The 22,629-nt window shown below is 48.4% G+C and overlaps 1 protein-coding gene across 1 annotated transcript in view; it reads left to right on the top strand.

The window, feature by feature from the left end:
* LOC143933453 (protein-arginine deiminase type-1-like) overlaps positions 1–22,365 on the top strand; it is a 55,162-nt gene extending 32,797 nt beyond the window's left edge. Inside the window, exons 8-16 of the mRNA XM_077456358.1 lie at positions 4,586–4,677; positions 9,173–9,278; positions 10,553–10,660; positions 11,015–11,166; positions 13,594–13,735; positions 14,139–14,232; positions 16,102–16,178; positions 19,166–19,297; positions 21,513–22,365. Of these exons, the coding sequence (XP_077312484.1) occupies positions 4,586–4,677; positions 9,173–9,278; positions 10,553–10,660; positions 11,015–11,166; positions 13,594–13,735; positions 14,139–14,232; positions 16,102–16,178; positions 19,166–19,297; positions 21,513–21,746 (1,137 nt within the window). The 3' untranslated portion in view covers positions 21,747–22,365. The remainder of the gene's footprint in view (positions 1–4,585; positions 4,678–9,172; positions 9,279–10,552; positions 10,661–11,014; positions 11,167–13,593; positions 13,736–14,138; positions 14,233–16,101; positions 16,179–19,165; positions 19,298–21,512) is intronic.
* Positions 22,366–22,629: the final 264 nt, after the last annotated feature.

The raw sequence follows: 22,629 nt of genomic DNA, 5'->3' as shown, positions 1-22,629 counted from the left end.
CCCCCACACCTCAGGTGAGCCCACCTCATCTGCCTGCTACTGTACATGGTGAGTGTTTCTTTACTTCTATAGCTACTGGCCTCCGAGCCTGATTCCAGACCATGACCCCTTAGTTGGGGGTCTCTAGTGTATTCTGTTGTTTCTATTATTAACCATTATTTAAGCCCTGACAAAAGAGGAAGGCTTTCCCCAAAACCTGTTGGCTTTATCTTTTGCTTTTACCTAAACAAAAAAAGTAACACAACGAGGCTAATAGAGGACATTTTTTGGTATGAGAACAGATCTAGGATAGTTGAAAAGAGCTTCTTGTACCCTTAAAAACTACCAAAACTGCCTTCAAGCCTAAAACTAGCCACTCCCCCCTGGATAATCGCTGGGTTGGCGTACATGAAAAAAATATATATAAATTAGAGGGAAATTAAAACTGTTAAAGAGAAAGGAGACTTAACCCCAATGTACAGAAAGGCTTCTTGACAGTAAGAGCTGTGAAAATGTGGAATAGATTCCCTCAAGAACTAGTTCTGGCCAGCTCAGTAGAAAGAGCTGGAAATATTCCTAAAGGCACAATATATAACTGGATACCAATTTTTAGAGATGCAGTAACACCAGGGGTAGGTTATCTGGGGAATATCACCTCCTGGGGGATCAGGAAGGATTTTTTTTTCCACCACTGGAGCAAATTGGATCACACTTTATTTGGTTTTTGTTTTATTTTTTTGCCTTCTTCTGGATCAAATATGAATATAGGATTATATATATATATAGAGGTTTTCTATTTCTCAGTTTTAAAAAAAAAAAAAACAATTCAGGAATGCGATACGCATATGTAAAGTCCGTTACGGCTTTGAAGTGGTTTATTGGGGTTATGGCTAAAGCTATCATCCATAACCCCCCAAAATTTATTTTTACAACCACCCATTCTCATTATGATAAAAGCGATCCTGATTAGCCGGTGGATCACTTTTAGAAGCAGCGGGGGGGGGGGGGGGGGGGGGTCGTCCCGCCCCATCCCTCCGGTGTTTCTCTGGCTTATTGTTCTCATTGATGAACCCGGAAAACAATTCAACAGTTTGGGCAACTTTCCATAGAGGTGGGGAGAGACCAGATCATCAATGATCACCTCTATGATCTAGGAGGACCAGAGCAACGTCATGACATCACTTCTAATTTAGGGCAGAACCAAACAATTTTTTTTCTAAAGTATCAGATCATGGCCGCTTGTGGAAGGAAGAGCTGACCCCTCCGGCCCTCCCTCTGAGCTCCTTGCTGCACATGGTCACTTGGGGAGGGAAGAGCTGACTCCTCCAGCCCTCCACCTGATGCTCCTTGCTGCACATGGCCGCTTGCGGAGGGAAGAGCTGGCCCCTCCGGCCCTCCATCTGATGCTCCTTGCTTCCCATGGCCGCTTGTAGAGGGAAGAGCTGGCCCCCCCAGCCCTCCACCTGATGCTCCTTGCTGCCCATGGCCGCTTGTGGAGGGAAGAGTTGGCCCCTTCGACCTTCCACCTGATGCTCCTTGCTGCACATGACTGCTTGCGGAGGGAAGAGCTGGCCCCTCCGGCCCTCCATCTGATGCTCCTTGCTGCCCATGGCCGCTTGCAGAGGGAAGAGCTGGCCCCCCCAGCCCTCCACCTGATGCTCCTTGCTGCCCATGGCCGCTTGTGGAGGGAAGAGTTGGCCCCTCGACCTTCCACCTGATGCTCCTTGCTGCCCATGGCCACTTGCGGAGGGAAGAGCTGGCCCCTCCGGCCCTCCACCTGATGCTCCTTGCTGACCATGGCCGCTTGCGGAGGGAAAAGCTGGGGGGGGGGGCGTTGCTTCTCCTCCCTGCTGATTAGGAAGCAGGTCTTGAGACCCAATTGGCCGGGAGTCCTAAGACTTCCTGGCCAATCGGGTTTTAGGACTTGCTTCCTGATTGGCCGGGAGGAGAAGCAGGAAGACGTTAGTGAATATCAATTTGCTATTGTCGCACAAGTGGGTGGGCTCGGGGCGCAGGGCTCTGCGCCCCGAGCACACCCCTTTTTGAAGCCAATTAGAGCCTCGGGTTGTAATCATGTGCTTTAAAAAAAAAAAAACATTGAAATCAACGCGTCTGGTACCCTGCATGTAGATTAGGGGGCAGACACATGATTTAGGGGGGATGCCCCTGACTGAATGTAACTATGTAACAATGTCAGTGTTGCTGATTCATTGTCATAATTCATTCCCCGTTCATAATATGCATCAATCACATTTACATAAAATAATATTAATGACTCACATTCCATTTATTAAACATCAGCTTGTCAGAGTGCTGCATTGTGGGTAATTGTTCACTGATTATGTATGAGTTTCTCAGTTATTGAGTCACCATCTGTTTATAGAACAGGATATGATTCCTTGCCAGTGACAGAGCCGCATAAGAATGACCACAGGATGATAAAAAGAATCCCTATTTCAGTTGTATAAAGTTCCATCCCCCCCCCCTTCAGTCTTGCACACTTGTACCGGCTCCTCTATTGGACTGAAATGTCTTCCTCTGATTTCACCGCACACTGTGAGCTTCTCACAATGTGCATTAGAAGCTGCAGCAAGTCAGATAGAGCCCAGCCCTCATTTCCTGGCCGGAAGGACATCCAGCATTATTTGGCCCTTTCCTCCCTAGCATGAGTGTCCCTAGCTCCGCCCCTTTTCATTTATTGGATTTTAGTGCTTTCAATCACAGAGACTCAGAATCACATGTGGGCGGTACCTAGGGGGGCTTTGCATGCAAATGCAACCCATCTAGGCAGGGCTGCTGTTAGAAATCACGGGGCCCCCCCAAACCCTTCCCCCCAAATAACAAACCAATATTTTCACTAGAATTAGGACCTGCGGCTGTGTTCATACAGACACTGCATCCTCATAGAGTAACAGACAGCTTCAGCTGCACAAGCAAACCACTAATTCACACTGTATGGGCCAGAGAACCCGTGTGAATGAGCCCTTTATTTTTTATTTTTTTTATGATTTTTTACAATTTTACATTTTTTTTTGCATTTTGTTATTATTTCTGCTGCCTCAGCTGCACTGAAAATGAATGAACAGGAGCAAAGTAAAGACAGGTTATTATGCTTCAGCAGGAATGGCCACATGAGAGATTGGTACCAATCACTCACTGTGTTCATTCCCCAAAGGAAGGGGCCAGTAAATTATATATTTACTGGCCCCTTCCCTGGTGCTCCATCCTGAACATCAGGCTGGCCTGGGAGGCCAGTAGCATTGCGGGGGGTGTTTGAAGGGGGGGGCACACAGGGGGAGCAAACAGCAGAGTGAATCAGATGTGGGCAGGACTAGGAGGGGGATCGAAGCAGCGGGGGGCAATTACAGGAATGATGCTCTGCAGTGGTGGCTGGTGGGCTTTTCTTCTGGGGGGGTGGCAAACAACAAGCACTACACCCCCCTGCCCCTCCGGGCGGCGCGGCACTTTCAGCCCACCCTATTTTTAAGCCCATCCTATTTTGAGGCCTATTAGAGCCTCTGGCTTTAATAAGGTGCTTCAAAAAACACACCCGGCCCAGTCACACCATAGGAATTTATGTGCCCAGTGTCCTGAGGCGGCACAGTAGTGTAGTGAGTAGCACTCTCACCTAGCAGTAAGAAGGGTCGCTGGTTCGAAACCCAACCACGACACTACCTGCCTGGAGTTTGCATGTTCTCCCTGTGCCTGCGTGGGTTTCCTCCGGGTACTCCGGTTTCCTCCCACAAAGACATGCATTGCAGGTAGGTTAATTGACTTCTGTCCAAAATTGGCCCTAGTATATGAATGGGGGACCTTGGATTGTGGGCTCCTTGAGGGTAGGGATTGATGTGAGCGTGCAATGTACAGGGATAGGGACAATTGTAGACACTCACTCAGGTTGAACTGGATGGACTGGTGTCTTCAACCTTACTAACTATGAAACTATGAAAGGGTGGCGGAGGTGTTGGGGGGTGGCACCCATGCGCCCACAATGCACAGGCCGCCCCTGATGCCCTGTGTATCTCTCCCTGCAGCAGCTGAAAGCCATCGAGAGGGAGAAACCTGCTTTCAGCTGCTGCAGGGAGAGACGCACACAGGGCGTCATTCCAGTAATTGCTTCCAGTCCCCCTCCCTGCCCACATCTGATTCTCCTTGCTGTCTGGGCCCCCCTGTGTGCCCGGGCCCCCTACAAGAGGACCGACGGTACCCCCCCCATCGGCGGCCCTTGGCTTAGGAACACCCACTCCTCCAGCCCAACACCCAACACCCACCCATCAAGACATTTTGATATTTGCATAACTGCACCCAGGAGCCCGCCCCCTGCTTTCATCAGGACTGAGGGCTCTTGAGAGGAGTACTCTCCCACCAGCCATGATCCAAGAAGCACAGAGAACCAGTGATGACATTGCTGGGTTGATAATAAGGTATGTATTGAAAATGAAAGGATATGATTTCACAATGTCGTTAGCAAGTTCATGGGGAAGGAACCAGGGAAGGCAAAATTATATCTATTATATTGTTTGTGGATGGAGTTTTGTTATATTGTTACATTGTCATTGTAGGAATGTACATACGGACTTTGTTCATGTGTTGTGTCATCTCTTAGGCCAACATCTTCTTGGAGAGCGTGGTATTCAGAGTGGCCCCATGGATCATGACGCCCAACACCCAGAAGCCGATGGAAGTCTACGTCTCCAAGTAAAAATTTTCAAACTGCACTGCTTTATACTGAGTAGGGATGAGTGGAGTGATTTTGCTGAAATGGATCTTGCAGGGCAATCACTGACTTGGCTTTTAAAACGAACCTCAAATTTCACCATGTTGACTGCTTGGGTAAAAAAAAAAAAATGATATGGCTTTGTTTTAAAAAACAAACCCATGTCAACATTGACATGACTTTGTAAAAGTTTGGGGTTAGCACTAGGGTTACAGCTAGGGTTAGAGTTGGTTCCTCAATATCTAATGTCATGACACCAGCCAACAAGGTGTCTTTTTGGCACAAGAACAGGTCAATGATAGTTTAAAGGGACGTCTGTAACCATCAAAACCACCTTTAAATCTGAATCCAGCCATTCCCACCCCTGCCACAAATTCCTGGGTTATTATATAAAAATAAATAAATGCCCAAAATACTCACCTAAATTGGTGGCCATGTGATGCGTTTGTGTCTTGAGTCTTCTATCTTCTCTGAAGAGTAGGAGTGACATTCTTCGGGTGTCAACATTACCACTTAGGTTGTCACTCCTGGAAGCAGCACCGGTGCGGAACACAGAGTGCGGAGTTAGGAGAGTATAAAACAACTTTAGGAGGTATTTTGGCCTTGGGTGAGTAAATGTGGTCAATTTACATCATTGCGCAAAATACTCACCTAAATCAGTGGTCATGTCATACGTTGGGTCTTGAGTCTTCTATCTTCCCTTAAGAGTAGGAAGGTCATTCTTTGGATGTCCACATTACTACGAAGGAGATGGGGACACTCCACTTTGGCTGTCCAACCATGGGGTCCTCTAGAAATCCAGAATACTGCAAAGGTGGGATGATATCAGTAGTGGTCTACTGCAGCGCTCGATTCACCAGTTGTCACTCCCGGAAGCAGAGACATAGGGAGACATAATGCGGAGTTGAGGAAGCATAAAATTACTTTAGGAGCCATTTTGACAATGAGTGAGAAGGGGTGGGAAGAAGAGAAAGGAATCGGGACAGACATTAATTTTGGCCTCCCCATTAACTTAAAATTTTGCCAACATTTTTGGTGAAGTAAATGTGGTCAACTTGCCTCACTGTCCAAAATACTCACCTAAACTGGTGGTCCGGTGATGCATTGGCTCTTGAGTCTTCTATCTTCCCTGAAGTTTAGGAGGGTCATTCTTTGGGTGTTCACATTACTACATAGGGGATGTGGACTCTTCCCATTGGCTGTCCAGTGGTGGGGTCCTCTAAGAATTTAGAATACTGCAACGGTAGGATGATATCAGTGAGAGACGACCAGTCTACTGCATAGCTGGCTCCACCAGTTGTCACTCCCGGAAGCAGCACCAGTGAAGGACACAGGGAGGCTGAGTTAGCGGAGGATAAAACAACTTCAGGGGGCATTTTGGAAATGGGTAAAAGTGGGTGGAAGAAGAGATAGGAATAGGGAAAGCATTTCCCAGAGATTTACATTCATTTTGCCTTCCCCATTAAGGAAAAATTTTGCCCAAATTTTTGGTAACCTAAAAGTGGTCAATTTACATCACTGCCCAAAATACTAACTTAAATTGGTGGTCATGTGATACGCTAGGTCTTGAGTCTTCCCTGAAGAGTAAGAGGGTCATTCTTCGAGTGTCCACTTTACTTCTTGGCTGACGTGACTAACTTAAATTGGTGGTCATGTGATACGTTGGGTCTTGAGTCTTCCCTGAAGAGTAAGAGGGTCATTCTTCGAGTGTCCACTTTACTTCTTGGCTGACGTGACTAACTTAAATTGGTGGTCATGTGATACGTTGGGTCTTGAGTCTTCCCTGAAGAGTAAGAGGGTCATTCTTCGAGTGTCCACTTTACTTCTTGGCTGACGTGACTAACTTAAATTGGTGGTCATGTGATACGTTGGGTCTTGAGTCTTCCCTGAAGAGTAAGAGGGTCATTCTTCGAGTGTCCACTTTACTGCTTGGCTGACGTGACTAACTTAAATTGGTGGTCATGTGATACGTTGGGTCTTCAGTCTTCCCTGAAGAGTAAGAGGGTCATTCTTCGAGTGTCCACTTTACAGCTTGGCTGACGTGACTAACTTAAATTGGTGGTCATGTGATACGTTGGGTCTTGAGTCTTCCCTGAAGAGTAAGAGGGTCATTCTTCGAGTGTCCACTTTACAGCTTGGCTGATGTGACTAACTTAAATTGGTGATCATGTGATACGTTGGGTCTTGAGTCTTCCCTGAAGAGTAAGAGGGTCATTCTTCGAATGTCCACTTTATTGCTTGGGTGACGTGACTAACTTAAATTGGTGGTCATGTGATACGTTGGGTCTTGAGTCTTCCCTGAAGAGTAAGAGGGTCATTCTTCGAGTGTCCACTTTACTTCTTGGCTGACGTGACTAACTTAAATTGGTGGTCATGTGATACGTTGGGTCTTGAGTCTTCCCTGAAGAGTAACAGGGTCATTCTTCGAGTGTCCACTTTACTGCTTGGCTGACGTGACTAACTTAAATTGGTGGTCATGTGATACGTTGGGTCTTGAGTCTTCCCTGAAGAGTAAGAGGGTCATTCTTCGAGTGTCCACTTTACTGCTTGGCTGACGTGACTAACTTAAATTGGTGGTCATGTGATACGTTGGGTCTTGAGTCTTCCCTGAAGAGTAAGAGGGTCATTCTTCGAGTGTCCACTTTACAGCTTGGCTGACGTGACTAACTTAAATTGGTGGTCATGTGATACGTTGGGTCTTGAGTCTTCCCTGAAGAGTAAGAGGGTCATTCTTCGAATGTCCACTTTATTGCTTGGGTGACGTGACTAACTTAAATTGGTGGTCATGTGATACGTTGGGTCTTGAGTCTTCCCTGAAGAGTAAGAGGGTCATTCTTCGAATGTCCACTTTACTGCTTGGGTGACGTGACTAACTTAAATTGGTGGTCATATGATACGTTGGGTCTTGAGTCTTCCCTGAAGAGTAAGAGGGTCATTCTTCGAATGTCCACTTTACTGCTTGGGTGACGTGACTAACTTAAATTGGTGGTCATATGATACGTTGGGTCTTGAGTCTTCCCTGAAGAGTAAGAGGGTCATTCTTCGAGTGTCCACTTTACTGCTTGGCTGACGTGACTAACTTAAATTGGTGGTCATGTGATACGTTGGGTCTTGAGTCTTCCCTGAAGAGTAAGAGGGTCATTCTTCGAGTGTCCACTTTACTGCTTGGATGACGTGGACACATCCCATCAGCTGTCCAGGAGCGGGGTCCTCTAAGAATCTAGAATAACATGGGATGATAATATAAGTATGATAATTCATTACGTAGAGTGAGACCCCATGGTGGCAATGATAAGTAAGAGGCGACTGGTCTACTGCAGCATTGGATCCGCCAGTTGTCTCTCCTGAGAGCCGCACCAGCGAGGGACACAGAAAGCATTATTAGGGGAGTATAAAATGAACTCAGGCTGTATTTTTTATGAATAAGTGGTGAATGGGTGAGAGGGGGTGGGAAGAAGAGAAAGGAAGGGGGTAAGCATTGCCCAGAGATTAACGCTTATTTTGCTTTCCGCAAATTTTGCCAAATTTTTTGGTAAAGTAAAAGTGGTCAATGTACCTCCTTCCTACTGAGGCCATCTCAGGCATGTTGAGCTTCTACACACCAGCCCAGCAGCAGGTTGGCTCTGGAAGCCATCTTACAATGCCAACAAATTTGCTGTGCATGCATTTTGCCAGCTGTTACATTTAGAGGCTGCAAAGACGAAAGGGTGATTTATAGCAAGTAGAATTTCAGACACACCCAGCAGAATTCTGGAAACCTGAGACATTTTCTAATTACTTGAGGTAAGGAATTCAGAGGGAGTAGACCTGTTAGGACACGATGGACCAGGATTGGAAACATCCTGTTAGTTCTCCATCAATGAAGGAATAGAGGCGTGACTGACAATGAGATTTGAGGCTGGTGCCAAGCAAAGACAAAACTTCAATCTGTCCACCCATAAGTGATATTTCAGTTTTTTTTATTGATATCTGAGAGCTGAACTATTTCTTACATTTCTGAATGTAGGGTTTCTAATATTGGTTTTCCCATGTTTATTCTTTTATAGATAAACCCCAACATGTTTTAAATCAATTTGGGATAGAGTGGGGGGTAGGGTAGTCTTGAAGTGGAACTGCAGCCATTTTTTTTTTATTATTAACTTTGGATAAAGTGGAAAATAATTGCTGTATGTATTGCTGTCTGTGTCCTAACTGGGGAGATTCACCCTTACTTCCTGTCCCAGTGACACCCAAGTTGTGAGCTTTGGATAGTTAGAGAGTGGATAGTTTCCACTATCTGGACTACACCTTTCCATTGCTCCTTTGGAAGACCCATTGGAAGGCAGTCATTACTAATAAAAGACTCAATTGGTTGCTTCCTAGTATGTCATTATGTTGACATTTAGCTCGGGGCCCCTATTGCATTGTCTCCTAGGACCCTGGTTGAACCTTTGTTTGAAGGGATATTTTGTAACAAGTCTCGGTTTTTATCTTCAGCGTGGACACCAACGAGGACTTCATCAAACTGCTGAAAGAATTTGTCAGAAAGTCCCGGACGACGCTCATTGTCTGCACTGAGAACGGTGGGGACCGCTGGATGCAGGTGAGACCGGCGTGGACTGAACCAAATGGGGCTTGAAATGGGGGTGAAGTGGAGAACACTGGGATCAGCTGGGCAAAGAACACGTTTATTGCCCCACCATTTTAATTTCTTCTGCAAATGGGGTAGTCAATGGATTTTTGTAAATCTAGAACTTTCCAATGTGCAGTGATGTCAGGTTTTATTTTTTCCTTTCGTTTTCTGGATTACCCTCTTTTTTTTGGGGGGAGGTAACCCATCAGAGATGTGTTTTTTTTTGGGGGGGGGGGGTCAGTAAGACAGTAAGACCTCTTTCACACTGGGGCGTTTTTCAGGCGTTTTTCAAGCGCTTTAGCGTTAAAAAAAGTGCCTGTAAAGCGCTTGAAAGAAGCCTCATCTGCAGTCCCAATGTGAAATGTCAGTGCCCGAAAAATGCTTGTAAAGCGCCGCTTAGGCCGGGTTCACACCGCTGCGATGCGGGAATGCCGCGAATTTGCGGCGTTTTCCCGCATCGCACACCTCCCGCCGGCAGTTCACACTGCCCTATGCGGACGGCTGGGAGTGTCAATGTTATGTTAATGACACCCCCAGATCCGTCCGCATATCGCAGTGCGATCTGCCGACTCGCACAGGAATCGGATCGCATGGTGTGAACCCCCCATGCGATCCGATTCTGTTGCGGACCAAAAAAAGGGTCCCATGCGAGTTTGCTGCGGGAGCGCTGCGAATTCAGCCATACTATCTGTATGGCTGAACTCGCATCGCTACGGAGATCGGATGTGATTTGCGGTGCGAATCACATCCGGATCTCCCCCCGCAGCAGTGTGAACCCAGCCTTAAACTAGCAGCGCTTTACCAGCGTTTTTTGAGCGTTAATGGGGCGCTTTTAACCCCTGCCAGTGGCCAAATAAAGGGTTAAAAGCGCCCACAAAACGCTGCTGCCAATAGCGTTTTTCAGGCGTTTTTCGGGCGTTTTACAAGCGCTTCCCATTGATTTCAATGGGAAGGGGCGTTTTAGGAGCGTTGTATTCACCGCTCCAAAAGCACTGCAAAGAAGCTGCTTGCAGGACTTTTTTTGACGCTCTGCCAGCGCAGCGCCTCAGTGTGAAAGCACTCGGGCTTTTACATTGGGATTGCAGTTGCAGCTTCTTTCAGGCGCTTTTTTTAACGCTAAAGCTCATGAAAAACGCCTGAAAAACGCCCCAGTGTGAAAGGGGTCTAAATGAGGTTCTTGTTCAGCGCTGTTCAGGATAAAACCTTGATCCAAATCTTTTTGCATCTCTGCTCTTTTCTCGTAGGACGAAATGGAGTTTGGCTACACCGAGGCCCCTCACAAGCGCTTTCCCGTCGTGCTCGACTCACCGAGAGACCGGGGACTCAAAGATTTCCCTCAGAAGAAAGTGCTGGTCTGTCTTTTCCCTTATTTTTAACATAATTTGTGGTCGGCAAGTTTATATGACAATTATTTCTTCTAAAGCGGAAATTGGAATTTGTCATTTTGTTTTGTAAAATGTCTTTTGGTAACCAGAAGTAATGAATAAAGCAGACAATTGCCAAAACTACGCCAACGTCTGGGGGTCATAAAGAAAATGCCAAAGAGTGAATCCAAATGCATTGTGTACAATGGAAGGGAAAGCTCTGCAGCCATCCGAGCGTATCACCAGACTGGGCATAAGTGTCAACTGCCCAAGAAGGCCACCTGCAGCTTTTTAAGTGGCCATATTGCCTTTGTGTAATCACAATCCTTCCACTTCTTTCAGGGACCAGATTTTGGTTACGTGACGCGGAAAGCAAACCCAGATGAGATCGGCAGCCTGGACGCTTTTGGAAATTTGGAAGTCAGCCCTCCCGTCACAGTCGATGGGAAGTGCTACCCTTTGGGAAGGATCCTCTATGGTGGCAGCCTGAATGAGTAAGTCTTTCTACCACCTCCACTGTGTGAGGAAACTTTTTTAACCACTTGCTTACTGGGCACTTAAACCCCCCTCATGCCCAGACTAATTTTCAGCTTTCAGCGCTGATGCACTTTGAATGACAATTGCGCGGTCATACAACACTGTACCCAAATGACATACGGTTCGTATTAAAATTAATTCGTACTTCGTATTTCGTGTCCGAAATTCCGTTTAGTTTCGTACGAAATATGAATTGTCGTAAGGTTCGTTAATTTGTATGAACGTTCATTACGATGAATTTAAAGGCAAAAATATACCTCAATATGACAGTCGATGCTGATGGAAGTTTGGTTTTTATCCGAAATACGAAATTCCGTTGAAGAATTTCCTATCTGAAATATGAATTTTCATTAGATGAGAAAGAGAGAAGCGGATTGTCTGCCATGCACTGCTGGTCCAGTTTTCGCTTGCTCCTCCTGGGGCTGCTTATTATGAGGGGCTCCCACCATCCCTGTGCTATGCTGACTTCCTCCTGGGGCTGTACCTCTGCTGTGCATATTATGAGGGGCTCCCATCATCCCTGTGCTGTGCTGACTTCCTCCTGGGGCTGCTTATTATGAGGGGCTCCCACCATCCCTGTGCTGACTTCCTCCTGGGGCTGCTTACTATGAGGGGCTCCCACCATCCCTGTGCTGTGCTGACTTCCTCCTGGGGCTGTACCTCTGCTGTGCATATTATGAGGGGCTCCCACCATCCCTGTGCTATGCTGACTTCCTCCTGGGGCTGCTTACTATGAGGGGCTCCCACCATCCCTGTGCTATGCCGACTTCCTCCTGGGGCTGCTTACTATGAGGGGCTCCCACCATCCCTGTGCTATGCTGACTTCCTCCTGGGGCTGCTTATTATGAGGGGCTCCCACCATCCCTGTGCTGTGCTGACTTCCTCCTGGGGCTGTACCCCTGCTGTGCTCAGTATGTCAGTACAGCACAGGAATGGTGGAAACCCCTCATAATGAGCACAGCAGAGGTACAGCCCCAGGAGGAAGTCAGCACAGCACAGAGATGGTGGGAGCCCCTCATAATATGCACAGCAGAGGTACAGCCCCAGGAGGAAGTCAGCATAGCACAGGGATGGTGGGAGCCCCTCATAATAAGCAGCCCCAGGAGGAAGTCAGCATAGCACAGGGATGGTGGGAGCCCCTCATAATAAGCATAATGACTGAGTCGTCGATGCGACGACAACTGATCCGAAATCCGTAAACAAAAGTTCGTATTGCGTACAGAATTCGGACGCATGGCAATTTGTATTTCGGATCCTTCCGAACGTACGAATTTTGGGAAATTCGTACGAATTTGAGATTCGTACAAAACGAATCGCACATGTCTATTGGCGGGATCTTTGAGCTGATAGTCGGGATCTGCTGGCTGGATATGCTTTATTTGATGGTGGGAGTCCCCCATAATGGGCACAGCGGGTGTACAGACCTCGGAAATCAGCACAAGGATGGTGGGAACCCCTCATAATGGGCACAGCGGGTGTACAGACCTCGGAACTCAGCACAAGGATGGTGGGAACCCCTCATAATGGGCACAGCGGGTGTACAGACCTCGGAACTCAGCACAGGGATGGTGGGAACCCCTCATAATGGGCACAGCGGGTGTACAGACCCCAGAACTCAGCACAGGGATGGTGGGAGCCCCTCATAATGGGCACAGCAGGTGTACAGACCTCGGAACTCAGCACAGGAATGGTGGGAGCCCCTCATAATGGGCACAGCCGGTGTACAGATCTGGGAACTCAGCACTCTTGGATTCTATTGGTGGGATCTTTGAGCCAATAGTCAGGATCTGCTGGCCGGATATGCTTTATTTGATGATGAAATGATGGAGCCCTTTCTGTAAGCACTGTAGGCCTGTCTGTAGGCCCATTGTTGCATAATTATAGGAGGTTGACTTATAGTGGCAGTGCCCAGCATACCGTTTCTTATGTGGTGATATGATGATATATATACTTGTATGTACTTGACTATGTAATAATATACCTTTTGCAGCAGTAAAAGGTTGTGGGTCTTCCCAGTGCTCAATTGTTGGGCAGGTTATTGCTTGTAAAACATTACCATAAGAACACCATAATGTATGGGTGGGACCGGCGTTAACTCTCCCATGCCGTAATAATCCGTAGGCGTGCAGTTATCAGTCCGTACGGTTTAACATGGTGCTTGTGGTCGTGACCCGAAAATCATACACTGGAGTCATCTGGAACTATGGGGGGTCATATTATGCCGATCCCGGCAATTTTTGTCTGCTTGCCCCCCCCCCCCCCCCCTACTTTTTATTGCAGTGTGGAGTAAACCCTTCATTTCCCATTATCCTCACATTTTATAACTGTGTTTTTCATGTTTTGGAAATTCCCCTTCCTTATTCTCCACCTTGTTGTCTTTGCAGTCCAGCGTTGCAGATGAACAAAAGCGTTACAGATTTCTTGAAGGGTCAGCGGGTGCAATCGCCGGTCCAACTGTACTCCACCTGGCTGTTTGTGGGCCACATCGATGAATTCATGAGCTTTGTGCCAGCTGCAGATAAGAGGGTAAGAGCTCAACAGTCTCTGCACCAGAGGAGCTTACACTCTAATGTCCCCCCACAGCCACACACTATTATTATTATTATACTTTTATATAGCTCTGACATATACTGCAGTGCTGCACAGAGATCACTGAGCCAATCACATCAGTCTCTGCACCAGAGGAGCTTACACTCTAATGTCCTCCCTCAGTCACGCACTATTATTATTATTATACATTTATATAGCTCTGACATATACCGCAGTGCTGTACAGAGATCACTGAGCCGGTCACATAAGTCTCTGCACCAGAGGAGCTTACACTCCACTAGAGAGCGGCTTTAGACCTGTTGCCTCTTGCCATTGGATCTGGCCCATGGACTCGATCGTTCTGTCTGGTGTCTGAGCTCCTCTTTCTTCTCTCCTGTAGGGTTTCCGTCTCGTCCTGGCGAGTCCCAGAGTGTGTCTGGACCTGTTCAGAGAGAAGCAGAAAGAAGGCTTTGGAGACGCCCTCATGTTTGAAGGTGGGCTTACGTCATTGTGGTGCGGGGGGGGGGGGGTCAGTGGCGGCTGGTGCTCCAAAAAAAATTGGGGGGGGGGGCACAAACAAACTGAAAAAAAAAAACCCCCATCAATTGCAGCCACACTGTACCATCCATCGCAGCCACTGTGCCCATCAATTGCCGCCACTGTGCCACCAAATGCAGCCACTGTGCCCATCCATAGAAGCCACTGTGCCCATCAATTGCCGCCACTGTGCCACCAAATGCAGCCAATGTGCCATCAAACGCAGCCACTGTGCCCATCAATTGCTGCCACTGTGCCCATCAAACGAAGCCACTGTGCCCATCAAACGAAGCCACTGTGCCCATCAAACGCAACCACTGTGCTCATCAAAAGCAGCCACTGTGCCCATAAAACTGAGACACTTTGTCCATCAATTGTCACCACTGTGCCATCAAACGCAGCCACTGTGCCATCAAACGCAGCCACTGTGCCATCAAACGCAGCCACTGTGCCATCAATTGCTGCCACTGTACCATCAAACAAAGCCACTGTGCCCATCAAACGCAACCACTGTGCCCATCAAAAGCAGCCACTGTGCCCATAAAACTGAGACACTTTGTCCATCAATTGTCACCACTGTGCCATCAAATGCAGCCACTGTGCCCATCAAACGCAACCACTGTGCCCATCAGACGCAACCACTGTGCCCATCAAACACAGCCACTGTGCCCATCAATTGCCGCCACTGTGCCATCAAGCGCAGCCACTGTGCCCATCAACCTGCCACCACTGTGCCATCAAACGCAGCCTCTGTGTCATCAATTGCTGCCACTGTACCATCAAACACAGCCACTTTGTCCATCATCAATTGCCGCCACTATGCCCATCAAACGCAGCCACTTTGTCCATTAATTGCTGCCACTGTGCCCATCAATTTCCGCCACTGTGCCATCAAGCGCTGCCACTGTGCCATCAAACGCAGCCTCTGTGCTCATCAAATGCAGCCATTGTGCCCATCAAAAGCAGCCACTGTGCCCATCAATTGCCGCCACTGTGCCATCAAGCACAGCCACTGTGCCCATCAACCCGCCGCCTCTGTGTCATCAATTGCTGCCACTGTGCCCATCAAACGCAGCAACTGTGCCCATCAAACGCAGCAACTGTGCCCATCAATTGCTGCCACTGTGCCCATCAATTGCTGCCACTGTACCATCAAACGCTGCCACTTTGTCCATCAATTGCCAACACTGGGCCCCATCAAAATCTCCCACTGTGCCATATCAAATGCTGCCAGTGTTCCCCCCCCCCGCCCGCTGTCTGCGCTTATCCTGTCTCGTGGGACAGCTCCTCGATTGTCTTCTCCCATCCTCTCTTCCCATCCTCTGCTATGACTGGACGCCTGATAGGCATCCAATCACAGCGCCTGGCGTTTCAGCCAATCAGGTGATGGGTAACAGAAGATCCAAGCACCTGATTGGCGGAGAGGCGGTTTAGTGTTAGGAAAGCAAATATTCATTCACTTTTCTCACACGCCCAGCGTGGCACTCACAGGTCACCTTTTTTGAGGCTTATTAAACCCCTGGCTCCAATCAGGTGCTTCAAACCCCCCCCCCCCCCACCCCGCCACTGTAATTCAGGCGCCATGCACCCAAAATGGGGCCGGGCGCCTGAATGGGTGTGGCAGCGGCGGCCATAGATAGATTTATGCATTGCATGAATCTATCTATTGGTCCTAGAGGGGGTGGCAGGAGAGAGGAGGCGGCACCTGTGCGCCTTCATGGACGCACCGCCAGTGACGGGGGTACTGACCATCACCACCCTGTACTGCCCCCCCCCCCCCATATTCTCTTTATTACATCTGATTGGCTGTATGGTTGTTGTTTCAGGAGTGAACAAAGACAAACTAACAATAGACGAAATCCTGGAGGATAAGTCACTGAAGGAGTCTTCTCAGTTTTGCCAGGTAAATATTGCCCGCTCCTCTGCTCCACGCGCTTAAAGTGAAACGAGTCAGAAACCAACAAATCCGCAAGAATAAATTCCTGACATATCACCGGGGCAGTTCTGTGGGCAGCACTGAGTGTATGTAATGGCAAGGAGTGCTGGTTTGTGCTACATTGTCTATTGATGCTGGCTGCCAGGGGATCCATTATTGCTGGAGGGGATATATTTCTGCAGAAGGGTTTATTGCTGCTGGAGGGGAGGGTCTGTTATTTCTGCTGGGGGATCTATTATTTTTGGAAGGGATCTCGATTTGAGGGGGGGTCTTTTGTTGCTGGGGGGGGGTCAGTGGTTGCTGGGAGGAATCTACTGTTGAGAGGGCAGTCTATCGTCATTGGCTGCTATTTATGCGGGGAGATCTTTTGTTGCTGCTGGGTCTATTGTTGCTGGCTTGATCTATTGGGGGAAGGGGGGGGGCAATGGTTGTTGGCTACAGGGGATCTATTTTACAGATTTTCTTGTTATCATTAACAAATTCCAAACAATTTACTTTGAGAGGGGCAGTACTGGGAGTTGGGTAGGGGGTGGAACCAAGAAGTGGTGCTCGGAGGTAGGTAGGGTCAGAAACAAGGGGTAACCATGAAATGGGCAGTTCCCGCAAAAAAAAAACCCCTGCATATCACAATATACAGCAGCAGTATAATTTTTCCCAAAAGCTCCACCTTTCATCCTTAAAGCGGAGGTCCACCCTAAAATGGACCTCCGCTCATCGGAATCCCCCCCCCCCTCCGGCGCCACAATTGGCACCTTTCAGGGGGGAGGGGGTGCAGTTACCTGGATAATCCAGGTAACTGCACCCACTTCCGGGCTAGCTCTCTGTGGAAAGGGGCGTACATTACGCCCCTTTCCGCAAGCGCCCGCCCCCTTCAGCAAGTGCCCCGCTGCCTGCTGGGAAACACACAGCTCCCAGAGGCAGCGGGGACCGTCCGGACTGCGCCGCGCGGCTCGCGCATGCGCAGTAGGGAACCGGGAAATGAAGCCGAAAGGCTCCATTTCCTGATTCCCATACCCAAGATGGCGGCGGCAGGACCTGACAGACGAGCGAGCGATCGGCTTTGGGTGCCGACATCGCGGGCGCGCTGGACAGGTAAGTGTCACTATTTAAAAGTCAGCAGCTGCAGTATTTGTAGCTGCTGGCTTTTTAAAAAAAAAAAAAAAAAAAAACGCGGAGTCCCGGTGGACTCCCGCTTTAAAAAGGCCATCCTTGGGCTCCAGTCCAGTGACTTTGTCTAGGCTGAGATGATGTCATCAGTCTGCTGTAGGCAGGAGGAAGCATTTCCTCAGTCTCCCCTCCCCCAGTGTCCTTGATGACCTTATCACAGCCTAGGCAAAGTCACTGGGTAAAGGGGGACTGAGGAAATGCTTCTGCCTGGCTCCAGCAGACTGCCTAGGCTGTGATGATGTCATCAGTCTGCTGGAGGCAGTTGGAAGCATTTCCTCAGTCTCCCCTCCCCCAGTGTCTTTGTCTAGGCCAATAATGGTGAACCTTGGCTGCCCCAGATGTTTTGGAGCTACATTTCCCATGATGCTCATGCAGTGTAGTTGAGCAATATGGGAAGTGTAGTTCCAAAACATCTGGGGTGCCGAGGTTCTCCATCACTGGTCTAGGCTGAGATGATGGTATCAGTCTGCTGTAGGCAGGCAGAAGCATTTCCTCAGTCTCCCCTCCCCCAGTTTCTTTGTCTAGGCTTAGATGATGTCATCAGTCTGCTGGAGGAAGCATTTCCTCAGTCTCCCCTTGCCCAGTGACTTTGCCTAGACTGTGATGATGTCATCAGTCTGCAGGAGGAAGCATTTCCTCAGTCTCCTCTCCCCCAGCGACTTTGCCTAGGCTGTGATGATGTCATCAGTCTGCTGAAGGTAGGAGGAAGCATTTCCTCAGTTTCCTCTCCCCCCCGTATCTTTGTCTAGGTTTAGATGATGTCATCAGTCTGCTGGAGGAAGCATTTCCTCAGTTTCCTCTCCCCCCAGTGTCTTTGTCTAGGCCAGTGATGGTGAACCTTGGCACCCCCAGACATTGTGGAGCTACATTTCCCATGATGCTCATGCACTCTGCAGTGTAGTGGAGCATAATGGGAAATGTAGTTCCAAAACATCTGGGGTGCCAAGGTTCACTATCGCTGGTCAAGGCTGAGATGATGTTATCAGTTTGCTGGAAGCAGGAGGAAGCATTTCCTCAGTCTCCCCTCCCCCAGTGTCTTTTTCTAGGTTTAGATAATGTCATCAGTCTGCTGGAGGAAGCATTTACTCAGTCTCCCCTTGCCCAGTGACTTTGCCTAGGCTGTGTTGATGCCATCGATCTGCTGCAGGCAGGAGGAAGCATTTCCTCAGTTTCCTCTCCCCCAGTGTCTTTGTCTAGGCCAGTGATGGCAAACCTTGGCACCCCCAGATGTTGTGGAGCTACATGTCCCACAATGCTCATGCACTCTGCAGTGTAGTGGAGCATCAAGGGAAATGTAGTTCCAAAACATCTGGGGGGCCAAGGTTCTCCATCACTGGTCTAGGCTGAGATGATTTCTTCAGTCTGCTGCAAGCAGGAGGAAGCATCTCCTCAGTCTCTCCTCCCCCAGTGTCTGTCTAGGCTTAGATGATGTCATCAGTTTGCTAGAGGCAGGAGGAAGCATTTCCTCAGTCTCCCCTCCCCCAGTGTCTTTGCCTAGGCTGAGATGATGTCATCAGTCTGCTGCAGACAAGAAGAAATTTCCTCAGTCCCCTCTCCCTCAGTGATCAGACTGTACATTGTAACTTTGTAGCAAGGCTTCAGTAGGGGGCTGACATTTGTGAACACGGCCAAGACCTGCACAGACACCATGACTTGCCTGGGTCATGGATGGGTTGTCTGGAGTTGGGCTTTTCCTCACATTATTCTGTAAAATGGGGAAAGTTGGGGTGTGCAGTGTGTGAGATCTCCACCAACCTTTTTTTATTGTTTGCCTTTTCCTGCTTTAGGAGTGCATTGATATAAACAGGCAGATAATGAAGGACAAACTGGGGCTAATCGAAGCCGACATCATTGATATTCCAATACTCTACAAATGCGACAACCCCCAGAAGGAAGCCGAGTCGTTATTCCCCGATATGGTGAGTGCCGATTAACAGCACACTTCGGGCAGCTGAGGGTTAAACGCGTGCAATTTGCTTTGGTCTGAATATAAATCCGGACAAATTTTTGGCCTTCTTGTGAGGTAATCGACCGGGGCATGCTGAGTCGATGATGTCACAAGGAGGCGGGGTCAACCGATTATGTCATCGGGTGACCCCGCCCCTTCGTTGTTTAAGACAGCAGAGCAGGCAGCGGGCAGGAGCCTTCTACGAGACCGGAGAGTGCCTTTTTTCCGGCGGTGGTGGCGGGCATCCTGAGCGGACGGTGGATCTACAGCAGGGGGGGGGGACATTTTTTTTAAACATTTTTAATAAAGGACTTGTCAAAAACACGTGTTGTGTCTTTGCTCACTATTTTAGTGAATGGTTAGAGCAGGGGGTCTTCAAACTCCGGCCCCTCCAGCTGTTGCGGAACTACACGTCCCATGAGGCATTGCAAAACTCTGACATTCAGAGATGTGACTAGGCATGATGGGAATTGTAGTTCCTGAACAACCGGAGGGCCTTAGTTTGAAGACCCCCTGGGTTAGGGGTACTGTACCCCATACTTATTCACATGGGGGGGGGAGGCTGGGATCTAGATTCCCCCTTGTTAAAAGGGGGCTTCCAGATTCTGATAAACCCCCCAGACCCCCCACAACCATCGCCCAGGGTCATGGGGAAGAGGCCCATCAAAATGGGGAGAAGGTGCTTTGGGGGCAGAGCCCCGCTCCAAAACACCTCCACCCCATGCTGAGGGCATGTGGCCTGGTATTTGAATGATCGCAGAAATTGGGCTATCTCATGGTATAGATTTGGCATCAACTTCAGGTTAAGTTTGATCTTGTGAAGATCTCTCGTTCCTTCTACCTAGGTCTTCTTGTGTCACAAAGGCCTCCTCCTTCTATCCCCTTGTGTTCAGCACATCCCACGTTCTCTCCCTGCCCCCCCCCCCCCCCCGTTTTCTGCCAACATCACGCCCCTGTGTCACGCTCCTCCAGTCTGTGTCTTAGAATAAGAGGGAGACGAAGCCGCCATCAATCTACATGTAATATCCTGCCCCCCATTCTGTTAAGCTGGTTAGTAGGCATAGAGGGGGTTGGAGGGAGCGAGCTGTCATTTACCACTGTGTATCCGCCCACACGTGCGACTCTATAGTCACATGGGCCGCTGGGCATGTGATAGGGAGCAAATGCTCAGCATAGAAACCTCGCTGAAAACTGAGCATGTGCAGCTAAATTCCTAGCTGAATTGGGGACATGGACAGGAGGAAGATAGAGAGCAGCATGATCAACCAGTGGGCGGCGCAGTGGTGTAGTGGTTAGCACTCTCGCCTAGCAGTAAGAAGGGTCGCTGGTTTGAATCCCAACCACAACTCTACCTCCCTGGAGTTTGCATGTTCTCCCCACGCCTGCGTGGGTTTCCGCCGGGTACTCCGGTTTCCTCCCACAAACCAAAGACATGCAGGTAGGTTAATTGGCTTCTGTCCAAAATTGGCCCTAGTATATGAATGGGGACCTTGGATTGTGGGCTCCTTGAGGGTAGGGACTGACGAGAGTGTGCAATGTACAGGGATAGGGACAATTGTAGACACTCAGGTTGAACTGGATGGACTGGTGTCTTTATTCAACCTTACCAACTATGAAACCAGGGTTTTTGGCAGAATACAAAAAAAATGAATCTCAGAGTAAAAACAGCATGGAATCCACCATTTATTGAGTTTCTTATGACGTAGGTTTATGATGTTTATTGAGTTTCTTATGACGTAGGTTTATGATGTTTATTGAGTTTCTTATGACGTAGGTTTATGATGTTTATTGAGTTTCGTATGACGTAGGTTTATGATGTTTATTGTTTCTTATGATGTAGATCAGGGGTCTCAAACTGGCGGCCCTCCAGCTGTTTCAAAACTACAAGTCCCATGAGGCATTGCAAGGCTGACAGTTACAAGCATGACACCCTGGGGCAGAGGAATGATGGGACTTGTAGTTCTGCAAGAGCTAGAGGGCCACCAGTTTGAGCCACCCAACGTAGGTTTATGATGTTTATTGAGTTTCTTATGACGTAGGTCTTATGGTGTAGGTTTAGTGCAAGATGTAGCAAGACTACAAGCCAAACGTGCCTCCAAGACCAGATTCATCCAAGTCTGCCGCCTGGCTATCAAAAAAAAAACGTAGATCTTCAACCTAAACTGTTTTTCTTTTTCCTTCTGAAGGTCAACATGCTGGTCCTGGGAAACCACCTTGGAATTCCTAAGCCATTCGGCCCGAAGATTAATGGGAAATGCTGCTTGGAGGAGAAGGTCCAGTCTCTGCTGGAACCGCTGGGACTAACCTGCCACTTCCTGGACGACTTTGCCTCTTACCACAAGTACTTGGGAGAGATCCACTGCGGCACCAACGTGGTGAGGAAACCGTTCAACTTCAAGTGGTGGCACTGCGAGCCTTAAACAGCCCCCCCACCCCCGCCCCCCTTCAGCCCGAGATGGAACTTGACCTTGACGCAGCTTTCCCGCCAACAATGCAACGTGGAAGACGCACGGAAACCTCAAACGCAACCCAACAAAACTGTTAAGAATCTTTTATCTGCAAATTTGGCCACCTCTACAAGGTTAGGTAGACCTTGACCAAGACCTGGATCTGCAATGTATACGCACTTTTTGGACAACGACTTTTCGTTTGGTGCCTACTTTGTGTGGGCAATGGGAAGTTTGAAGGGTCACCATGAAACCCAACAACGTGTTATCACAGAGGAACGGTTTAGAGAAAAAAAAAAAAAAAGCTGTGAATCGAAGGCTCGACCTCCACCAGTGATTTTCAACATGGCGGTTACTTTGGCAAGTTGGGACAAAACAAACAAAGATTACAAAATTTTCAGATCGCCGATCGCACAATGGCGTCATTTTTTTTTTAGCAGAGCTGCGAAAAGCATCCATAATTGCTGAATCTCCGAAGCTCAACTACTTTGAAAGCTTAACCTGTGTTATTTATAAGATTGGTGGGAGTCTCTTGTCGCACCAAAATGTAGACTTTGCATTTGTATCTTAGTAAATCTAATCAAAACCCTTACTTGGAGACGTTTTCCCTCCTTTGTTAATTTGGTCTACAACATCCTAACAGGTGAAGAAAAAAAAAAAGGGGGGGGGATAAAAAAAAAGGGGGGGGGGGGAGAAAAAAAAAAAAAGTTATAGTAAGGTTGAATAAAGACACCAGTCCATCCAGCTCAACCTGAGTGTCTACAATTGTCCCTATCCCTGTACATTGCACTCACATCGCTCCCTACCATGAAGGAGCCCACAATCCAAGGTCCCCATTCATATACTAGGACCAATT

The sequence above is a fragment of the Lithobates pipiens genome, unplaced genomic scaffold (assembly GCF_037356315.1).
Source record: "Lithobates pipiens isolate NorthernLeopardFrog02 unplaced genomic scaffold, aLitPip1_a1.2 Scaffold_27, whole genome shotgun sequence".
Classification (NCBI taxonomy): Eukaryota; Metazoa; Chordata; class Amphibia; order Anura; family Ranidae; genus Lithobates; species Lithobates pipiens.
Note: the sequence above shows the minus strand (reverse complement) of the source record. Positions and strands in the feature narration are given on the sequence as shown.